We start from the raw sequence: 19,861 nt of genomic DNA on the forward strand, positions 1-19,861 counted from the left end.
GAACTTTGGGTACGCGTACAAACGATATGGAATGCTCTTCCTCAGTCAGACATTCAAACTTTGTTTGACTCCCTGCCACGTCGTGTAGCAGCACTTATTGCGGCGCGTGGTGGCCACACAAAATACTGATTCTGATCTCTTGTTCTTGTTTGTTTGCTTTGAAAATTTAATCATTTATTTGTACCACTACCACTCAACTGTGTATTAAATTGCATTCAATTATGACGATTCCTTCTTGGTGTTGCAATTTTCACAAACGTGAGTGTATATTCTTTATGATTGAATCTTGTCAACAGAGAGAAAATGAAAAAGATTAATGAATAGATAGAAGTGTTTATTTTTGAACTTCATGCTTAATTTCTTGTTACTGATGTTCGAGATTTTTGGATAAAAGACGCCAGTAATTGTATTGTTCCATTATTGTATATTAAGTATGGAATGTATTAGACAACTAAATATACTATCACTGACGAGGGAACTTTCATCTTAATAACATTACTTTATACCTTACAATATCAGCATAAAATGTTATAAGTAATTACTTCCTTGCCAATTAAAACTGCATTGTTACGTAAATTAAATTAAATTGAAAAAGGCTTATGGTTACAACTGCTTAAATATAATTGCTCAACAGTTTCACGTGTAATTTCTATACAAACGCCATATGGCAAATTAGGAGATCCAATGTCATGTCAGAAAGTATTTCCCTCCATATTGTTTAGATTGCCGTAGATGGATGCTGTAGTACATTTTTCTGTTGGCATAGGAGATTATCAGCATTATATTATAGTGCAGGGATGTTCAAAATCCACGTTGAGATATCGAACTGGAAATGAATCTAATATGGGGTATCGTTCCCTCTCGTAGCCAGACAGGTCGCGCAGAGTGACGGCATTTTGGACAGGGGGCTGTTGAGACCTTCCTGTGACATTCGATCCCACTCCTGCAGCAAGGCGGTTTTTCAACTTCGTGATTCAATCCATGCGGCAAATACAATGATTTTCCACTTAATCATCGACTAGCTGAGCCCTATGTGGACGAGTTTTGTCTTCCATTAACAGGAACCAAGGACCAATTGCCTCCCCGAAAAGTCGAAAATAGGAATGTAAGATCTCTCTATACCTTCACAGCAGTCAAGGAAGTATTGTTAAATACATGCAGGGTGTGAGTGTGCGGCACCTAAAATAATGCCGGTCCAAACCATTACATCTGCACCATCATAATGATCCTTTTTCCTCATGAGGGAGGGCTGATATCGTGTTCCAGGCTCTCTTCAGATACAGAAACCCCGAGAGTCAATGTCCAAATTAAACATCCACTGATTTGTAAAAAGCACTTTGAAGTAATATTTCCATACGAATTGCTACCGTAGGATATAATTAGTTTTATTTTGTATCTACTCGATCCCTTCTGTGTTTTAGAAAACCAAAAAAGCATTAGCAACATACAGATATCTAGTAAGCACAGCACAGAGTAGTATTTAGGTTTTACTCCCCGCATTCAACTAATTAGTTTCATTCTGTTCTGTATATAACCTGCCGCAATGCATATATGTAAACCTTTATTGTACTCAGTATACTGGATTCATATGCTACTGTATCTAACTGCAGCTCTTAATGTAGAGGTTTCATATGTAATGTTACTGTAATATGTTGTATATGTTTATTGTTATATGACGTGTGCGCCTTTTCTTCCCTTCTTACGATTAAGAATTTTAACATAGGTCTTTAACTATCCGTAAATAGTATTAGAAAAATGCACTCTTAGTGTGGGGTAGAATTAGTTCCCTGTGAGCTGGATCTTTCGTAAAAATTAGTATTGTATAGTAATAATTAGTTCCTTCTGTGCGAGGAGACATTGTATTAGAATAGTAAGCAGCACAAGATATAGCAGATAATATATGCAAATCTGTTTTTTAGTATTAATTCTTAATGAATTCGTTTCAATTGCAGACCATAGTAATATTTATTGTATTACTTTGCAACGTGTATCTGCAGTGTTATATTGATTTAGTAAGTTAGCTGATTTTGTTTATATATTTTGCAATGGATTTTGTAAAATCACTAGTGCGGATACTTAATAGTGATAGGTATACGCACACAATTGATCTTACAACATGATATTTGTACTATAGAAATCGCCCAGTAATTATGCTACACATAATTTTGGGATCACTTGTATATTACTATGTAATTACTCATTCACCTTATGCACTTCTCCTTTGGGTGACCGGTGTTTATTGGGCGCAGTTGCAAATTCTGGGGGTGACTAACTTTTCAGTTCCAGCGCCACTGTAGAGTTATTTAGAATTTTTGAAGCCAGGAAACTGAAGAAATCCGCAATGCCCTCGCCGACATTCGAACTCTGCACTTCCCGAATACACGTCGAGAGTGCTTTCGGTTACATCACGAAAGCATGCGGAAAGGTAGGAGAAAATACCTTAATCCATGTTTAATGAAATGTTCAATAACTCATAATATAGTACTTCAAAAATATTATAAACATTTTGTTACTTAATTATCTTATGATTTTTGAGATACAAATGTAATAACTAGAGCATGCAGTCTTTGTCAACTCTACAACTAGAAAACCTGTTCTAGCATTTGTGTTTTCTCATATTTATTTAAAAGCATTTCTATCATTTCGTAATATAGTATTTTCAAGAATTTTGAAACATTTCTATTTATTCTAAAACAGTGGTGTAATAGCCTCAACTTGAGAAATTGAGTGAACAGGAATAAGCATACGGGACATCAGAACTTTAGCATATGGTGATACAAGTACTATCCTGTGATGCTACTGATCCAGTGAAGCATCCTAAAGAAGCTCCGGGCAAACTGCCCAAAACATTTTTATGCAGTTATAATATAGAAAATTTGTATACTAATACAAAGACTTTTTTGTAACAGTTATTGCTGACAAATATCCTACCTTTGTTCCAAAAGGTATTTTACAATATTGTTGATCTTATGATGAAAGTGTGGATTATTTATGATATAGCTTTGAAACATGAGTTCGCTTGAACGCCATGATATGCTTGTGTTAATGGACATGAGAATATATACTGTTTTGGATATCCTCTTTCGCTGCAAACACAGTTAATTGCCTCAGGAAGAAATATTTCTCTCGTAGCAAGTGGAGAAATGATATTGTCCTGATATGAATTGATTTAAACGGAGAATACTCAGCATTCTTCCCATTTATTATGTTGATTAGTTCCTACGTTCTCCTGCCTTGGGGAACATAGTTACATTCGTTCTGCAGATTTGATTTATCTTTTGTGCTTCTTTTTTAATGTATGACTTTAGGCCATTTTAATTTCATGTCTTCAGAATCAAGAGTCTTAGCCATCTTTAGCAATGAAATCGGCGTCTTCGCTTTCTTCATTCCGCGCACGTGCTTTCACCTTGCCATGCAAAATTTTAATTTGGCTCTTTCTTGGAGGAGATCAAAGATTTCTTGTTCTATTGGAGAAAGGTGTTTGAAGTTCATTACTGCATGTAACGAAGAAAGAGAATCTGACCGAATTGTGAACTAGCCGTATTTATTACTAATTGGAATTTGTATTGACTTCTTAATGACTAAACGTTCAGCTTGAAAAACTCTATTCTAAACTAAACTCAGGGCATTTACGGATTTTCGGCTTTAAGAAAAATACAGGCTGACACCCTTTTTCATCTATTTTTTATCCATCTGTAAACCCTCTATGGTATGTATTGATATTTTTAGACTTTTTAAAATATATTTTGATGTAGGAGAATTTGCCGGGAGATGAGAATATGGAGGGTTCGGGAATTCAAAGTTATCCGTATAGTGAGTTAGTCTCTAGAAGAAAGCTTGATTCCTAGGTTGTAATATTGAGCTTGAAGTACGGCAGGCCAATAGACGGAAACAAATGCTTTTTTTAAGTCAAGGCAAAGAATGAAGATTTTATGATTTATTGTGGTGTATGGTCCTCAATATTTCGTCTACGGAGTGGGATGTAGAACAATTTGGCATGAAACTATACCGATTATATACTATGATTTTCGCGGATTATTTCAAATTATGAAAGTGGAGCCTTATTCTTTCGACAATGGCGCTTTCCAGAATATTGCCAATTGCTGGCAGCAGGCTAATGGGTCTGTATGAATAGGGATTAGCTGGATCTCAGTCTTTTTGGAGAAAAGTATGATATGTCGCGTCTTTGAAAACATCGGGAAGACTCCTAGTTGAAGGCATTTCTTAAATAAATCTGTAAGTAGTTAGGGCGAGGTCTTTTGAATTAGTTTTATGACTTTGTTATTTATCCCGCCCAGTCCTGTACCTTAACACAATCTCGTCAACCTTGTTTAATTCCAGTTATTGGTAATGTGAAGTAACAGTCTTTACATATATTAAAAATGATTTTGACTCTACTCGTGCGCTTGTCCTTAATATACATTAAAACGTTACGCTTTGGTAGAGTATTATGTAATGTTATAAAATGTAGTCTTCACAAAATTTGCACAGCTATTTAACACTAAGTTCAAAAATACTAGAAAATTATTTTACCTGCGTTTCTTTCCGGGACCCAGGCTGCTTGACCAGACTATGGCATCTTTTCCAGTTCCGCTCACTTCACCATAATCACAGTCCATACCAGGAAGGTTAATCGGGCATGATCGCTTCCTGTAGGTAGCAAAGTAACAATTCTTAACTAAAAAAACAAGCAAACAGTTTTACAGTTTAAATGTTATCGGTAAATGGAATAATTTACGTACTGTTGAAATTACGTTGTAGTTTCAAGATGAATAATATGTTCTTTGAAAGAACAGTTAAGGTTCAAGAAACATGCTTACTGCCGACCAATAAATTTTAAAGTTTCATATACAATAGTAACAGCTTCAGTTTTTTAAATTTAAATTCTCCGGTAAGCATCATTCCTGAAGGCTTTCGTAAAATATTTATATAGGATTTCGTCATAATCTACCTATATAATTTATTTCTTTATTTTAAAAGAGAAAAAATAGTTATTGCATTGTTAGATTGCAAATTAATAACCTATTCTAGAGTTCTTTAGTGTTTTATATTTCACTGCCTCTCAAGCTTTAGGAAAATTTAAGACTTATATCAATTAGCTTTCTAAATGGTATGTTTAACTGACTTTCAACAGGGGACAACTAGCAAAACAAATTTAGCTGGTTTTTTAAGTGTTATATCAACTAGCTTTCTAAACTAAAAGGAATATCTAGAATCATTAAGTTTTTCCAAGAAGGAAACCTTAAAAATGTGCCATGGCCTTGCTGGGATACGAATTACTAACTTTCTGATTTCTAGCTGGACGTGCTTTTCAGTTTCATGATAAAGGGAAGATATAAGGAGGAAGAAAATACATACAAAAATACACGCAAAATATAATTAGTCCTCCTTTCCTTATTAATTTAGCTTCTAATAACATTCTTATGTAAAAGAATTAGTTGATGCTAATATGGTTTGAATTGAAGAACCCTCTTCACTCAAGTACTGGGCCAACGAGCACTGCTAATTCCACTGTGAAGCAATGCATTTGTTATTAGCTTTCTCAATACTGTTACTTCCTTCGAAATTAGTTCGTTTTACAACACGTTAAGCGTTTCATTTCAGGATGAAGGAAGTTCATTGCTTAGAGAAGTTCTGCATAGATATTAGAAATTAAGCTACATTTCAAATGAAGGTTTGGCTTAAATCTGCTTAAAATTCTCTACAAGGCACAATTAGGTGAAAAGCGAAATAACTTTTTCACCTTCAACGTATTACTTTAAGCTTAATACTTACTTAACTTGCAATAATCGTAAATAATTAAGCTCTTCTAAAATCAAATTTCAGCTTATATAACAGAGAGTTAATTTTTCAAAGAGATAAATTTAATAGAATTCTCGATTTAAAACAATTTGTTAAATTGTAGGTATGTTTGTTTAATGGACAGGTAGAACTGAAAACGAAGAAACAGAAGTATTTTATATCGCACGCGAAAATAATTAGTTTGTAGAAAATGGATTTTACATTCTGAATTTAATTAAATATGCCTTCTGAAATTTTTAATGCTGTTTAGGTAATGAAGATTTTATAGTCTTGGAAATAATAAGTTTCTTTGTAAGAGTATGAAATAAGAGCCGCGCAACCTGGATAGTGGTTAGCGACGCTCATTACCGTAGCGAAGGGTATGGGCTTGAATCCCGGAGAAGGCATGGATGTTCGTAGATGTATAGTGTCTGTGCATCCTGGGAGGACTCTAAATATGCAGTAAGCTGAAAGTCCTTTGAAGAAATTGGTAGTGGGAGACCTTTGAACCCGTCTCTCTGGGGTGCTCTCCTTCAAAGGTAAGGGCGGAACTGAACAAAGTCATACTGTCACTTATAAGATGTCCAAGAACGACCTCGTGCAATCTTGACCCCTTGCCAAAATGAATTTCGTGAGCTTGTTCTGATTTCGGAGCTGATGTTACTGTCGATCCGGTGGGATAACCACAAACAAACATAAAATTATCTCTAAATGAAGAAATCGGAAGGGAAATGAAAAGAAAAAAATACAAGAATGAAAGATATTTAGCAGGATGGGCAATGTAAATAAAAATTCTTTCCAGTAAATTCCATGTTCAAAATAAATCAATTATTTATGCCTGAAATTTCAAGGGTAAAGATGTAAATAAATAATAGAGGCTCTTTGGAAGATTTAGTAGGGCTCATTAGTTAAAGCTCATAATTGATTAAGTTATAAGTTAAAAAATCTTTGCTGTAATCAGAAAGAGCATGACATGACGATGCCAAAAATGATTAAACTCATTTTCTGAAGAAATATTTCGGTTCAAAATGGTGCACACAAATGAAGGCAAGAGTAGGAATGTACGCTTGTAGTTTAAAAAGTACTTGTATTTCGCGATAGTAATTATTTTAGAAAATACTTATTTAGAGAAAATATACATAATCAAAGAAATGCATTTATCAATTTGAACTATAAGAAATAATTGTACTATAAGAATAATTGAACTATAAGAAATGTAGAGCTCAGTATCTTGTTTGAGAAATGGTTTTTCACATGAACTTTGATAAAGAGCAGAGGCTTAATATTAAAAACAAAATATCCGTGAGGATAAATATTCTTGAATTTATCAGGAAGCTCCCTAGAAAATTTCTTGTTGTGTAAGTAATAAGAAAAAGTATTAGAGGATAAATCTTTAGCTGAATGAAACTAAACTAGATTAAAAACAATAGAATGAGAAATGCATATACTTTGGTTAAGCTGTAGATAATCCAGCAGAATTTCCAATAGCTGGAGTAAAGATTTTAAAAATTAAGCTGAAAATTTATTCTTTATTTAATAATAAACTGAAATTTAGAGATCGAATGATAAGGGATTCTTAGAGATTAATTTTCATGATTTGATTCATTAAATATATTCAAACTATTTACTAGCCTTCATTTATTTTAGAGAAAAAGTTTTTCTTAATACCTTTCTGAATTTTCTTGTACGATTGACATTTTAATACTTCTTTCTGTTTTTACATTTCTTTACACTGCCTTATAATTTTTTGGTGCATTATGAATTACCTTCATTTTACTTTTTAACACCTCAGAATTTTAATTTCCTTCCATCTCATGGACATGTTGGCCGTAAATCGGAAAATCCTCCAGACTGGAACCTTTTTATAACCAATCTATTCTAGTCATTTAATTTTGTACGCTTACTTTCTGTAAAATGGTTTTTTCTCACAATTTACGATTAGTTAAAAACTCGGTTTCATATGCATGCAAGAAACAAATCCAATTTCAATTTATAGGAGCTCCTTAAATTCCTTTTTAATTAAGCTTTTATCAAAGTGCGTTATTTAAAAACTAATCTTTCTCGTATGACTCTTGTTCAATGATAATTACATAACGCAAGTGAAATTGAAGCTTTCTACTCAGTAGTAGCATTACTCAATTACACATTCGCAAACCAAAATTTTTAAACAATCACATATTTTTATCACATATATATAAAGCATACTTAGTTGCTTTTGTGAAACTTTTTTATCTTTTAGCGTGTATATACAGTGGGTAAAAAAGTATTCGCAATTGCCTATAATTGATCATATTACCTAACAAAGGAAATGCTTGCCAATTTGAGCTAGACATAACGAACACAGGAGGTAACGAAACTATTGTTTTACAATGCCTTTTACACAAAATATACACCAAAACGTAAATTTGGTTGTCAAAAAATATTGGCAAAGTTCTAACTGCTATGCAAAATTTGTTATGCTAAAGTCACGTGTTTAGACTGATAAGAATCCCTGTTAATATAAAGCCTGAAGTGCAACTTCAAAACTTTTAAAACGTTACTTTGCTAATACAGCTTCAAAGTCGAGGAGTTGGATGTTAATATTCAAAACATGATTATTTAGCTCAGAAATAAGGGTTTTATCGTGCTATAGGAATACAACTGAACATAAGGTTATTTACCGTAAAAAAGTTCAAAAAGACAAGATCGACGAAAAATAAGATTAGAAGTGCACAGCCTCGAATATTTCCTAAAAGGGAAAACGTGGCATTAACCCCTAAAATAAGTGCACCCTAGTTAGCCAAAGATGTTGCTATTACTTGTCATAAAACTTTTAGTTTACAGACTATACAGAAGGTGTGACATGGAGGAAGTTATTATGGAAGGGCAGCTAGAAAGAAACCTTTTATTTAAGAAATAAACAGGATAAAGAGATTAGATTTTGCAAAATCTCATATTAATTTATCAGACGAATTTTGGAACACAGTTATTTTGTCCGACAAAACAAAGTTTAACATTTTCGAGAGTGATGGACGACAATATGTGTGAAGAAAGCCTAACACCGAAGTGGAAAAACAACATTTAACACCGACTGTAAAACATGTTGGAGGGAGCGTCGAAGCTTGCGGCTGTATGGCAGCACAAACGGAATTGGTAACCTGTGTTTCATTGATGGTATTATGACAGCTCTACGTATATTGATATATTGCGCCATAACTTGAAATTCAGTGCCCAGAAACTTGGCTTAGGAACACCATTTGTGTTTCAACAGTATAATGACCCTAAGGATACAGTGAACCTCCCCTGGCAATAGTTACTCTATAACGCTCCTCACCAGTTTAATTGAAAGTTTATGGCAAAAATTGGACTTAAAAGTCAGGAAACATAAAATTTTGTGTAATGATGAACTTAAGCGTATACTCCTGTAAGAATGGCACAGAATTCCCAACATAACTTTTCAACAACCAGGACTTTCAGTTTTTCTATGAGAAATAGATTACAAGCTGTTATAAATGCAAAAGGTATGAATACAAAATATTAAACTTTGTTCCCACATTTTGCTGTATGTTCTTGCCAATACTTTTTCGACATCCAAATTTACGTTTTTGGGGTGTATTTGTGTAAAAGGCATAGTAAAACGATAGTTCTGTATGACCATGCACAATTAGGTAAAATTCTTCAATAAACATGAGGCTCCAGTGAGTTGCTGCCACTAGATAGGGGAGAGCGCGAGACATATGCCTGTTTACTTCTGTTAAACACCAGGCGTCCCCGTCCTCCGTCACCTGTCTTTATTTCCTTCTCTGCTCATTATGTCCAGCTAAAATCGCCAAGCATTTCCTTTGACAGCTAGATTGATCAATCACAGGCAATTGCCAATACTTTTTTTACCCACTGTAAATGCTTTATACACACTAAAAGATAAAGAAGTTTCACAAAAGTAGCTAAGTATGCTTTATATATAATATTAATATAATAACTGAGCAAAAGCAGATGGATATTAAGCTATGAAATTTTGCAAAATTTTAATAATCTGATAGATAGCAGACTGGAAATGTCTCTACTAAATAGGAATTAGAAAAATTTCATTTATAAAGGATTTATTACTATTAAACAAGCGCATCAAAAAAGCAGTAGATTATTGCGCATGCAAATCAACGTGAATTGATATTAGAATTCATTGCATAGAAAGTTGTTTTGAACAACGCAATATAAACTTTCCCTGATAAAACGTTTCATAAATACAGCGCAATGTTTGTTTTCATGATTCAAATAGTTCTATCTCATTATTTAGAGAGACTAACAGTTTTCTATCCTAAATAATGAGACAAAACATAGTTCATTTCAGCTGAAAGTTATTAAAATTGTTATTTTCTAAGATGATGCTCAAGAAAATGTGTACCTTTGTACAGAAATGTTTGATTGCTTTGGCTTATTTTATTTATTCCTACAAAGATACTGTGTGTTCCTACATTTTATTTTTCTGTACTTCTGCATAGGAAATTAAATACATGCCTTATTAAACCGAGACGCAAAAGCCAGGAATATTTTATTTTCTATTTCAAATTGGCAGAAATTCTTTTATCCTTAATTATACAAAATCATAACATACCAGTGGAGACCTTTCAAGTAATAATATATAAATCACATTTGGAAAATTCAAATGGATTGTGAAATAGCAGACAGATGGGGTTTCAATAACAATACCTTAATACTAAGTTTTTCTCTCAGCACATCTCAAAAAGAATATTTAATAATATTAGTAAGAGAATATATAATTACATGAGGTAATTTTTAGATTTTAAAATAATACCAAACCTTTTGTTGAAATAAAAATGAGATCAGCTTTAACATAACAGTTCTGAAGGAGGTAAAATGCAGTTAACTGTTCAACAATTTTCAGGATATTTTATATATTCAAATTTTGCAACGAGCAAATAATTGTACTACAAGAATAATTGAAAAAAATTTATTTATTCGATACACAATTACATTTCAGTCTTCGCATAAGGGTTTTAAATATATTCTTAAGATATTTATTGCGCTTTTTCGTATAGTCTAGCATACAACGGTTTTGTCAACTTCAATGTACGCATACTTACTCCAACTTTTCCAACTTATCGTCAAGATCTTGAAGGAGAGTTTTGATGTAATTTAACTGTCTTCTCTTGTTGACAATCTCTCTTAATGATCTTTGAGGAATCATAGGGCTAACAAAAGAAAAACAAGAATATTAGAATCCAAACGGAAAAACTAAATTTAAAAAAAAAATTAAAGATTTATTGGCAGAACGAATGTTATGAAGCAGCATTTTTATTTAATGAACAAAGAAAGACTTTATTCGACTAGGATGTATTTTCAGAAGAAACGTTTATGTCTATAATTGGGTACTTATGTACTATCATAAACATCTTAGTAGAAGTAGCCAAATTTTTAGAAAGTGCCAAATTCTGGCCACCATGCTCATAATCGTTTCAGTCAAGAAACGGCGCGATTTTCGTATGCGTTCTATTCTGTTGTATTCCAATTTTCAACGGTTTTTATGCACAAATTGGGACATTTGTTGCCTTAAACTTAGTTTTAAAATATGAGCTTGTGGAATTCGCCAGCAATGGAAGTAACTATGGTAAAATTTCGGCAGTAATACAGAATTTTGTTGAAACTTTTCTAAAGGGAACAACGAGGAAATGCGGTTTCTAGATAGCCGCTGTTGGTGAAGGTTGCACGAAGTATCAGCAATTATCTGATGTTTTTCTTAAGTGGAAATAGATCGCTGTACACTTCGGAAGAAGATAAGAAAAAAAATTACAGAACGAGTCGAAGAAAAATGTAAGAGTTATTTTTTTTTATGTATGCCATAATACTTATTTAATAATTTAAGTAATCAATATTAAATAATTCAAATTTGTATTTTAAATTGCTTTTCCTATGTTGATACTGTTAACCAAACTTACTATAAATCTCGATAGTTTGAGAATCTTTCTAAAAAAGAAGGCACGAAAACCACCAGTTTGCACATGCTAAGTAACTTTTGCATTTTCATCCGTAAAAAATATCGAAATTGGGCCAAGACGGTTGCGATAGTACAGTGAGTACCTTATAACTGAATTAGTGTAAGTGAAGTATCTGTTCAAATGTTAAGGTAAATAAATAGATAACATGTTTATGGAATAATTAGTAAGGTAAGAGGCCACTGGATGATTTCTGGGAATTTAAGCGTGCTCACTTTTATCACAGTTGGTAAACCTGCTGAGGAAATGTGCTGTTACCAAGTGTTGAAGTGAACATAATCATCCTTTTGAGTGAAATATGTTATCTAAAATCGGATTAGCCTTTTGGGTAAAATCTTAGTCTATGGTATCACCTTTGAGCGATTTTGAAAATTGCAAACAAAACGACAATAACAAAACGACTCGTTTACTGCTCATCATAAATACGGCGTTTACTGCTTATCATAATGTCGTCAAATCCCGTCTGCACCATATACTAGAACTGAACTGCCTTTTATCTCAGTGATTATGCCATAAGCTTCTGGAAAACGTATTTGCTCTAGTTTTGTCTTTTAGCGTGTTTTTCTAACTTTTTAACATAACAAAACATAACGTTCACACTGTTTTTTTAATAACGCTTATCTTAATACCTTAAAAAGGTTTATGTACTGTATTACAATTAAAAACTAAAATGTTTACCTAAAAATTAAGCAGACAGATATACAATAAAATGTTGTTAATTTTTTCTGCATAATAAATTATCACTCGGAAAGAAAATAATAGTAATATTCTAAGAAAGTTTACTATTAATGTATAAACATTGAATTAAAGGTAATTTAATTTTTAACTTACTGAGAAAAGTTTTGTAGATGAACATATTGATTTCGTTCATTAAATGAAATATATCGTACACGAAAGTACACGAGTACATAAGTGCACGAAAGCATACTTTTCTACAAGAATTGATAAAGTAATGTTTCTCGTATTGACACATAGAAGTACATTATGGAAGCAATATGGGTGAGAATGAAATGGACATTGCTTTTAGAATACAAAGCTAAAGATATCATATGCAGCTGTCAATGGTACTTACAGTAACTAAGATGTTTCTCATAAAGGTATAATTTATATTTATACCACATTTATACCGGTAATTTTGTATACCGTATAAAGCATGGTCATATGGTCCCGCTGGGACAAGGCGGATTGGGCCTCCCTCGAATAGTTCACCGTATAAAGCAATAAGGTATCTATCGTAAACTAAACGAGGGTGCAGTCAGTGCATATAGTTTGTGTTTTAATTAAATTCACCACTTAACAGCTCGGCGGTTGGTGGGGACCTTTCATTGGAATTTACTAAACAGAATTAATATAAATATACCTTTATAGTTATTTTAATCCCCCCCTCTGCTAATGTGTTTTCAAACCTCAAATCATTATGCTTTAAGAAATTGATTTTAAAATAAGGCATAGTCATAGAGGACATGAAAAATTCTATTTTTGAACCCTTCTCAGATTTAACGGATGAATTCAATATCGTCAGTTTTTGCTTTTGCAAGTGTTCTAATCCAAAGCAGCTAATATGTAATGTATGCATTTTACCGTTATGTTATTATGACCATGTACTGCGCGAGTATATCATCTGAGATCACGCAAACATATTATTTTGAAGTATAAAAGATGATATATTCATATACTTACCAAATATCTTTGATTCATGTTTGTGCTTGAATTTGAATAACGATGTGATTTTTAAATTTAAATGCTTGTTCTTTGTTTTCATTCATTGTGCTTCAGTTTTCATTTGACATAGACTTTTAGAGAACATATTTGTTTTACTATTTAATGATATCACCTTTGACTCTGACAAAAAGCGGATTTACTAAATTATATCTTAATTTTATTCTTTTAAATGCATATTTGGCCACCTTACGCTTGGTATTGTGCATATGTACAAGATGTGTAGAAACATTAGGTTTTTATCAAAGCAGGAAACACTATATACACTGGTGAAATAAATTAAGAAAATTTTCATATTTGATCTACGATCTCCAGAACGATTGGACAGATTTTAATAAAATTTGGTGTGAACATGGGTTGATATAATACAAACATAATTTGGTGTGTGTCTATTATAACTGTTGAATAAACATTCAACAGTTATAATAGACACACATGTTCGTGTGTATGAGGTCTGGAGACGTGACTGGCCAATCCATCCGGCGAATATCCTCACTCTCGAGAAATTCGTCGACCAGAAGAGCTCTATGTGACCTCGCGTTATCATCCTGTAAGATGAACTTGGGGCCCACTACACCCCGGACCTTTTTCTCGATGGATCCAGTATCCTGGAACTGTTTCTATAGGTTACACATGACGATGGGCGTTAAATTAAACTCTCTGCATATCTGGACTTGCAATTGGCCTGCCTCTAGCTTCCCCCCTCCAATTTGCCACCTTATTCCATCATCTAAACGTTTGTGGTTACTCATTTTTACTGTTCCGATGTGAATTTAACCGATTGCTGCCAGACAACACCAAGAAATTCGCCGACGTGTGCTAGCGAATGCAATTCGTCTTACCCCTCCATGCGCTTATAAAGCCTGTTTTTCTGCTGGGTCCGCCTACATACACGTGTACGCTTACTTATTTGCCGTAAAAGATTTGCTTTTTTATCTAGAATCAGTGGTTTTTTCTTCAGTTCTTTTCATGCGAATTCTCTTAATTTATTTTACCAGTGTATATATATGAAATGCCCTCAAGGAATCTGATTACTGGTCGGACGTGGTTTCTATTTACACATGAAAGCAGGAGGTACGGAAGGGGGACCCCTTACAAATGAACGCCAACATACATCGGTACTCTTATTTCGCGATAAATTATGTTTATTTATTATTTTTTCCAATGGCGGACAATTGCCTATAACGGCATTGGCCACTCCTAAGGCCAGTAGTGGTGGCCATTTTATTGTGGAAGCACATATTAGGCGGCCATTATTACCTCCTACGAACGGACAGACAATTTTACATCCATGCCTTCTCCGGGATTCGAACCAGGGTCCTTCGGTATCGCAGTCAGGCTCCTTTAATCACGATACCGTCTGGGCAGCTTAAATCAGGTTTATTATTTGCATGAAATGTGAATGATAACGTATATGATATCTTATATAATCCTGCAGTAAGATTTCTCAGGTTTTTCAAAGATTACCACTGAAACTATTGATATATGTACATTTTTTCTAAAACCAGTTATTAGAAATACAATAAATAGTTTGAAAAGAATAGCATACTTTAAATAGCATACTCCTATTTATTTCAGATTTAAGTACTTTTCCGAGACACGTATTTATCGTACATCCCATGAAAGAATCTTAGGGTATTTTCTAACTTTGGAATAGGAAATGTCTAAACAGAGTAAGAAGGAGAACAAAGATCTTAAAACGAGCTCTTTAGATTATCCGCAGATTGTTTGATCTTAACTTGATAGGTAAAGCGTAGAAGTCTACATTCAGAAGAGGATATGGAAAAAAAAAAAAAAAAAAAGAAAGATGTTCTTTTTGTCAAAAAGTATTTTCTTCAGCGGATACTCTGAGAGAGGATTTATTCTGTTCTTCATAGTAAGTTAAATTTTTTCTCTCAAAATTATACTGTGAAGAGTTGATGATGAAACGGAAAAAGCTCTATCATTTATAGAAGTCTAGAAAACTATGTGCATAATATTTGAAAAAACAATGCTTTAGAACTATTAAACTAAATATAAAATTACTATATTTGTACATTGTTTCCCGCAAAAATTCTATGCAGACAAGTGGTTTGCCGAAATTTCAGTCCGGGTCACACTGTTAGTATGCAACGATTTTATCCGCTCTAGCAGCACTGAGTGATTTTCAAATAAGAATTAGCTCGTAAATAAGATGCATAGGGAATCTTGAAAACACCATGCAGTCTTATCTACAAGTCATTGATGAGGATCACCACCGGCCAAGCGGCAAAAGTCGCTGAACACTGGTAGTTCGGTCCGGGGTTCGAATCCCGGCGAACAGGCTTGCTGCATGGGCGTTTCCGTGGTTTTCCCCATACGTAACGTGGATAAGAGCCAGTTTCCCTTAAAAAGACCTCCACTGGGCATCCCTGTATCGCCTAACGGTGGAGCACGTAATAAAACCAAAAAAAGTCATTGATGAATGTACTAGTTATAAAAAGCCTTAATAAATATAGTGAGAAAAAGCCATTTTACAGTAAACCAGAGATTAACGGGTTAGTTAAGTGAGGTTTATTTAATTTGGTTTGTCAAAGTTTAAAAAAAAATCACTGAAGAACAGGTAGGAAATACTTACCCTTTTTCAGTCTTAGCGCTGACAGCAATGAAAAATTTATATTTGAAGTAAATCAACATCTATAATGGAGACTGCAAATCTTCCAAATACAACCTCAATAAAAAAAGTACCGAAAGAAGTGACAGCTATTCTAATAACTTGTAGAAAAATTCCAAATAACTTTCGAAACCTACATCTAATAGAAATGCCGCATTATCTTTTCATTTTGTATCACAATTCGCATTATGCATTAGGGAAAAATCATTTTAAAAGTGAGTAGTAATCAATCAACGTATATCTGAAAGGCTCTGGAAAACGTTCTGTAGTCACATTTTTTTCCATTTTATCTGACTATTTTGACATTAGTTCGATATCTGTTTTCCCCTCTGAACGCTAATTTTGTTCTTGTTTTTCTGCTATGTAATGCACACCGAAAGAGATGCTCAAACAAAATCGATTGCACTTAAAAGTTCTTCACAGAGAATATATTTGATGTTTGAAATAAAAACGCTTTAAGTCGGACAAATTAAAATCGAATTTTTAAGAAATGGAAGATAAGAGGCAAGGCTTTTAAATGTATAACTGCAAAGATGACTTAAATTTACTGTTTCAAATTTTATCAGTTTGAAATATTTCCTTTTGTAGAAAACGCTTATAATTTTCGAATATATGAAATATATTCATTAATAAATGCTTTATATCGTCGTTGTTTAATTCTTAAAGTTAGAATTGCTGGAGCCTTAATAACAGTGATGAATTATTAAGAAAAGTAAATAAAATAATGATAAATAAAAATAAGATTTCAATAATTTAAATTGATAAATTAAGGAATAGAAAAAAATCTGAAGCCTTTCAAATTTCATACTATGTCTCAAAATGGCGTATTTTTACCGTTTTCTCTGTTAACTTTATTAATTAAATATCACGTTCATCGCACTTAAATCATAAATTTCAATTCAACAGAAATATAACAGAATAATTAAAAAAGATCATATCTTTAAAATTTCCGGTAAATATAATCTTGCATGCTGGAGGTCATCCCCCCCCCGTAGAGTGTTGCTATTGCTCGCTTTGAAATCGCTGAGTTTGTTAATCAAAAGCTTGTTAAACGTTTACTAAATATGAAATAGGTAATAAAACAAATTCCAAATTGCGGTTTCCAGATGCCCATATTTGAGTGGAGGACTACATTATTCAAACTTTTATGTCTCTAGGCACCGTTGGTTTTTCACAATGCGAGGAACATGTATATATTCATGAGGATTCTTCAGTATTTATTTCTTCAAACATAATGTTGGTCTCTAATATTTGGTGGCAACAATTTGAAAAGTGAAACCCCGTTTAAAGTGAACAAATGCAAAATGCTAAAACGAAATTAATAGCTCCTCCGGGTACATAGCCCTTTGGGTTAAACATTAATGAACTAAAAATAACTGATAATTAGACAATTATAAATAAGCATAAATATGCAATGGAAATCAAACTAATAAAATATGCGAAATGGGAATAAATATGATAGGAAGAAACGGAGAATAAATAAAAACTAGGTATTTTGGGTAATAATCCTTGAGATCAAGGCTATTGGATGCTTTATTCTGATAATCTCATATTGCATTTTGATATGATACCTCAGAATTTCTTAAATTGTGGGTCACGACCTGCAGCAGAGAGTAGCCAAAAATTTAGCAGTTTTGATATTTCTTTAACTTATTATAATAATTTTACAATTACCAAATATGTTTATGTACCCTAAAAATAGATAAAGGTAAGACAATACAGACAAAGGAAAACGTTCCAACGCATTCTTTTTAAAATAGAAATGTTCATTTTACTTGCTTTGCACGTGACGCTGTCATTTTGTCTGATACTTACTTAAAATTTTCACATTGTTCTACGTCTTAAAATTAGAAATTAGAATTAATGATTTTTATATATTTTAATGTACGAATAATATGTATATAAATTCTGTATTTTCATATATCATATCTATTTTTCACATGTTGTGCTTCTATTTTCCTTATGCTTTATCTTATGCTATAATCTGAAATGCCTTGTTCTGTATTCAGCATTTTACTTTCGTTAATTGTATAACTATGTAAGTTTTCCTGACAGATAAGCAGCTTCTATGTCCTCTTCTTATTTCTCTTCGTAATAATATTCTCTTCCTTACGCTTTTCTCCCTATTTGAAGCGCATATTTACTTCGTTGGCTAAACAAATAACTGACGCGGATATTATGGAAACAGCTCTTCAACTAACAGCCTTTACTCGTAGATACTACTTATATTCTCTAGACAAGGGAAATACCTACAGTTTCTTTGGACAACGAAACAATTCGTGCAAATACACCGCAGTCAGTGTTTAACTATATTACAATACACACACGCGCACATGTATATATATATATATATATATATATATATATATAGTTAACATTAAAATTAGAAAAAAATTCACTCAAGTATTTTGTTTTTTCAGTTTCGTTTTCAAATCTTTTAAAGACATAGAGTTTTCTTTTTTAGAGAATTTTATAAGGTTTCTAATTAGAATTTACTTTGTTTTTTCCTTGTAGGGAAACTATTCTTGTGTTAGATGATATTCAGTTACTTAAAACCGTTTTAAATTTAGAAATCTGACCCCATCATTTAAAAATCTTTTGCTACGAAAATCCGTTACTTTTTAGCAGCTGCAAGATAGCCGGCAGTTCACACACTTTTTTTTGGCGGGGGCAGGTGAAGGGAACACAAAAAAGAATCTGAAAGTTTACGTTTTTTTAAATTTCGAAAGTCCTGCATTTGGAAGATAATTTTTTTTGAGGGGAAGGGTCAAGCCAATGGCGTAAAAGTAAAAATTAAGGTGACTAGCCAAACAAAGTTTTTAAAAAAAAAAAAAAAAAAAAAAAAAAAATCAACTCTAAATGGGAACAAAATAACTGGGAGCGTTTTGAATAAGTTAATTTTGAAGTATTTTGTAATGTTCAGCAGAAACCCTGTGGACAGAATGAAAGTGCTTCACTTTCTTAAGAAGATACCAGAAGTGCTCAGATTGGATTTCCATACAGGATCATTTAACCACTGAATAAGAACTGAATAATCTGAATAAGAACTTCGAAGAGTAGTTTTCAATTAAACCTCTGCATCCTTTTTATGTTTTGTATTATTATCCCAAAGGGGAAATTTACCCAAAAGTCCTATTAATTTCACTTTGGCATTTTGCGTCGGTTAACTAAAAATGTCGGTTCACTTTTCAAATTGTTGACACCAAATATTAGAACCCTGCATCATATTTAAAGAATTAAAATAACGAAAAATCTGCATGTATATATGTATGTTTCTCGTACTGTGAAAAAATAACGGTACCTAGACACATCAAACTTTGAATAACGTAGTCCTCCACTCGAATATGGGCATTTGGAAGCCCTACTTTGGAATTTGGAATTACATTGAAGAATTTTTGATTAACAAACTCAAAGATTTCATTCAATGGCAACCTGTAAGAAAAAAAAGTATTTTATCTCCAGCTCGCAAGACTGTGTATCGGAATTTCTAAAGATATGCTTTTTTAAATATTTTATGATATTGCTGTTAAATTGAATTTTATGGTTTAGGTGCGAAGAGAATTATATTTAATAAGTAACGGTAACACCCAAAACATTAAAAAACGGCCTCTTGGGCGTAATATAAAATCTGAAATCTTTCTGATTTTTTTTTAGTTCTTTTTAAATTACTTTGTATGCTTTATTTTTAATTTTTTTGCGGATGATTGACCTATTCTCAATTGAAAAGTTCTAAGTTCTT

The 19,861-nt window shown here is 32.8% G+C and overlaps 1 protein-coding gene across 2 annotated transcripts in view; it reads right to left on the bottom strand.

Annotated features, from left to right (window-relative positions):
* Positions 1 to 19,861, bottom strand: part of LOC118195518 (uncharacterized) — a 95,855-nt gene that overhangs the window by 2,003 nt on the left and 73,991 nt on the right. Inside the window, exons 1-3 of one of the 2 annotated variants that reach the window (XM_035366851.2) lie at positions 16,087 to 16,338; positions 10,863 to 10,970; positions 4,534 to 4,650 (exon numbers count right to left, since the gene is read on the bottom strand). In XM_035366851.2, coding sequence (XP_035222742.1) covers positions 4,534 to 4,650; positions 10,863 to 10,970; positions 16,087 to 16,145 — 284 coding nt within the window. In that variant the 5' untranslated portion in view covers positions 16,146 to 16,338. Of the gene's footprint in view, positions 1 to 4,533; positions 4,651 to 10,862; positions 10,971 to 16,086; positions 16,339 to 19,861 lie in introns of those variants that run through there. The other variant, XM_035366845.2, reaches the window with a different exon arrangement.

The sequence above is a fragment of the Stegodyphus dumicola genome, chromosome 5, assembly GCF_044657685.1.
Source record: "Stegodyphus dumicola isolate Sdum_Otavi_A_Nest chromosome 5, ASM4465768v1".
In the NCBI taxonomy this organism is placed as follows: Eukaryota; Metazoa; Arthropoda; class Arachnida; order Araneae; family Eresidae; genus Stegodyphus; species Stegodyphus dumicola.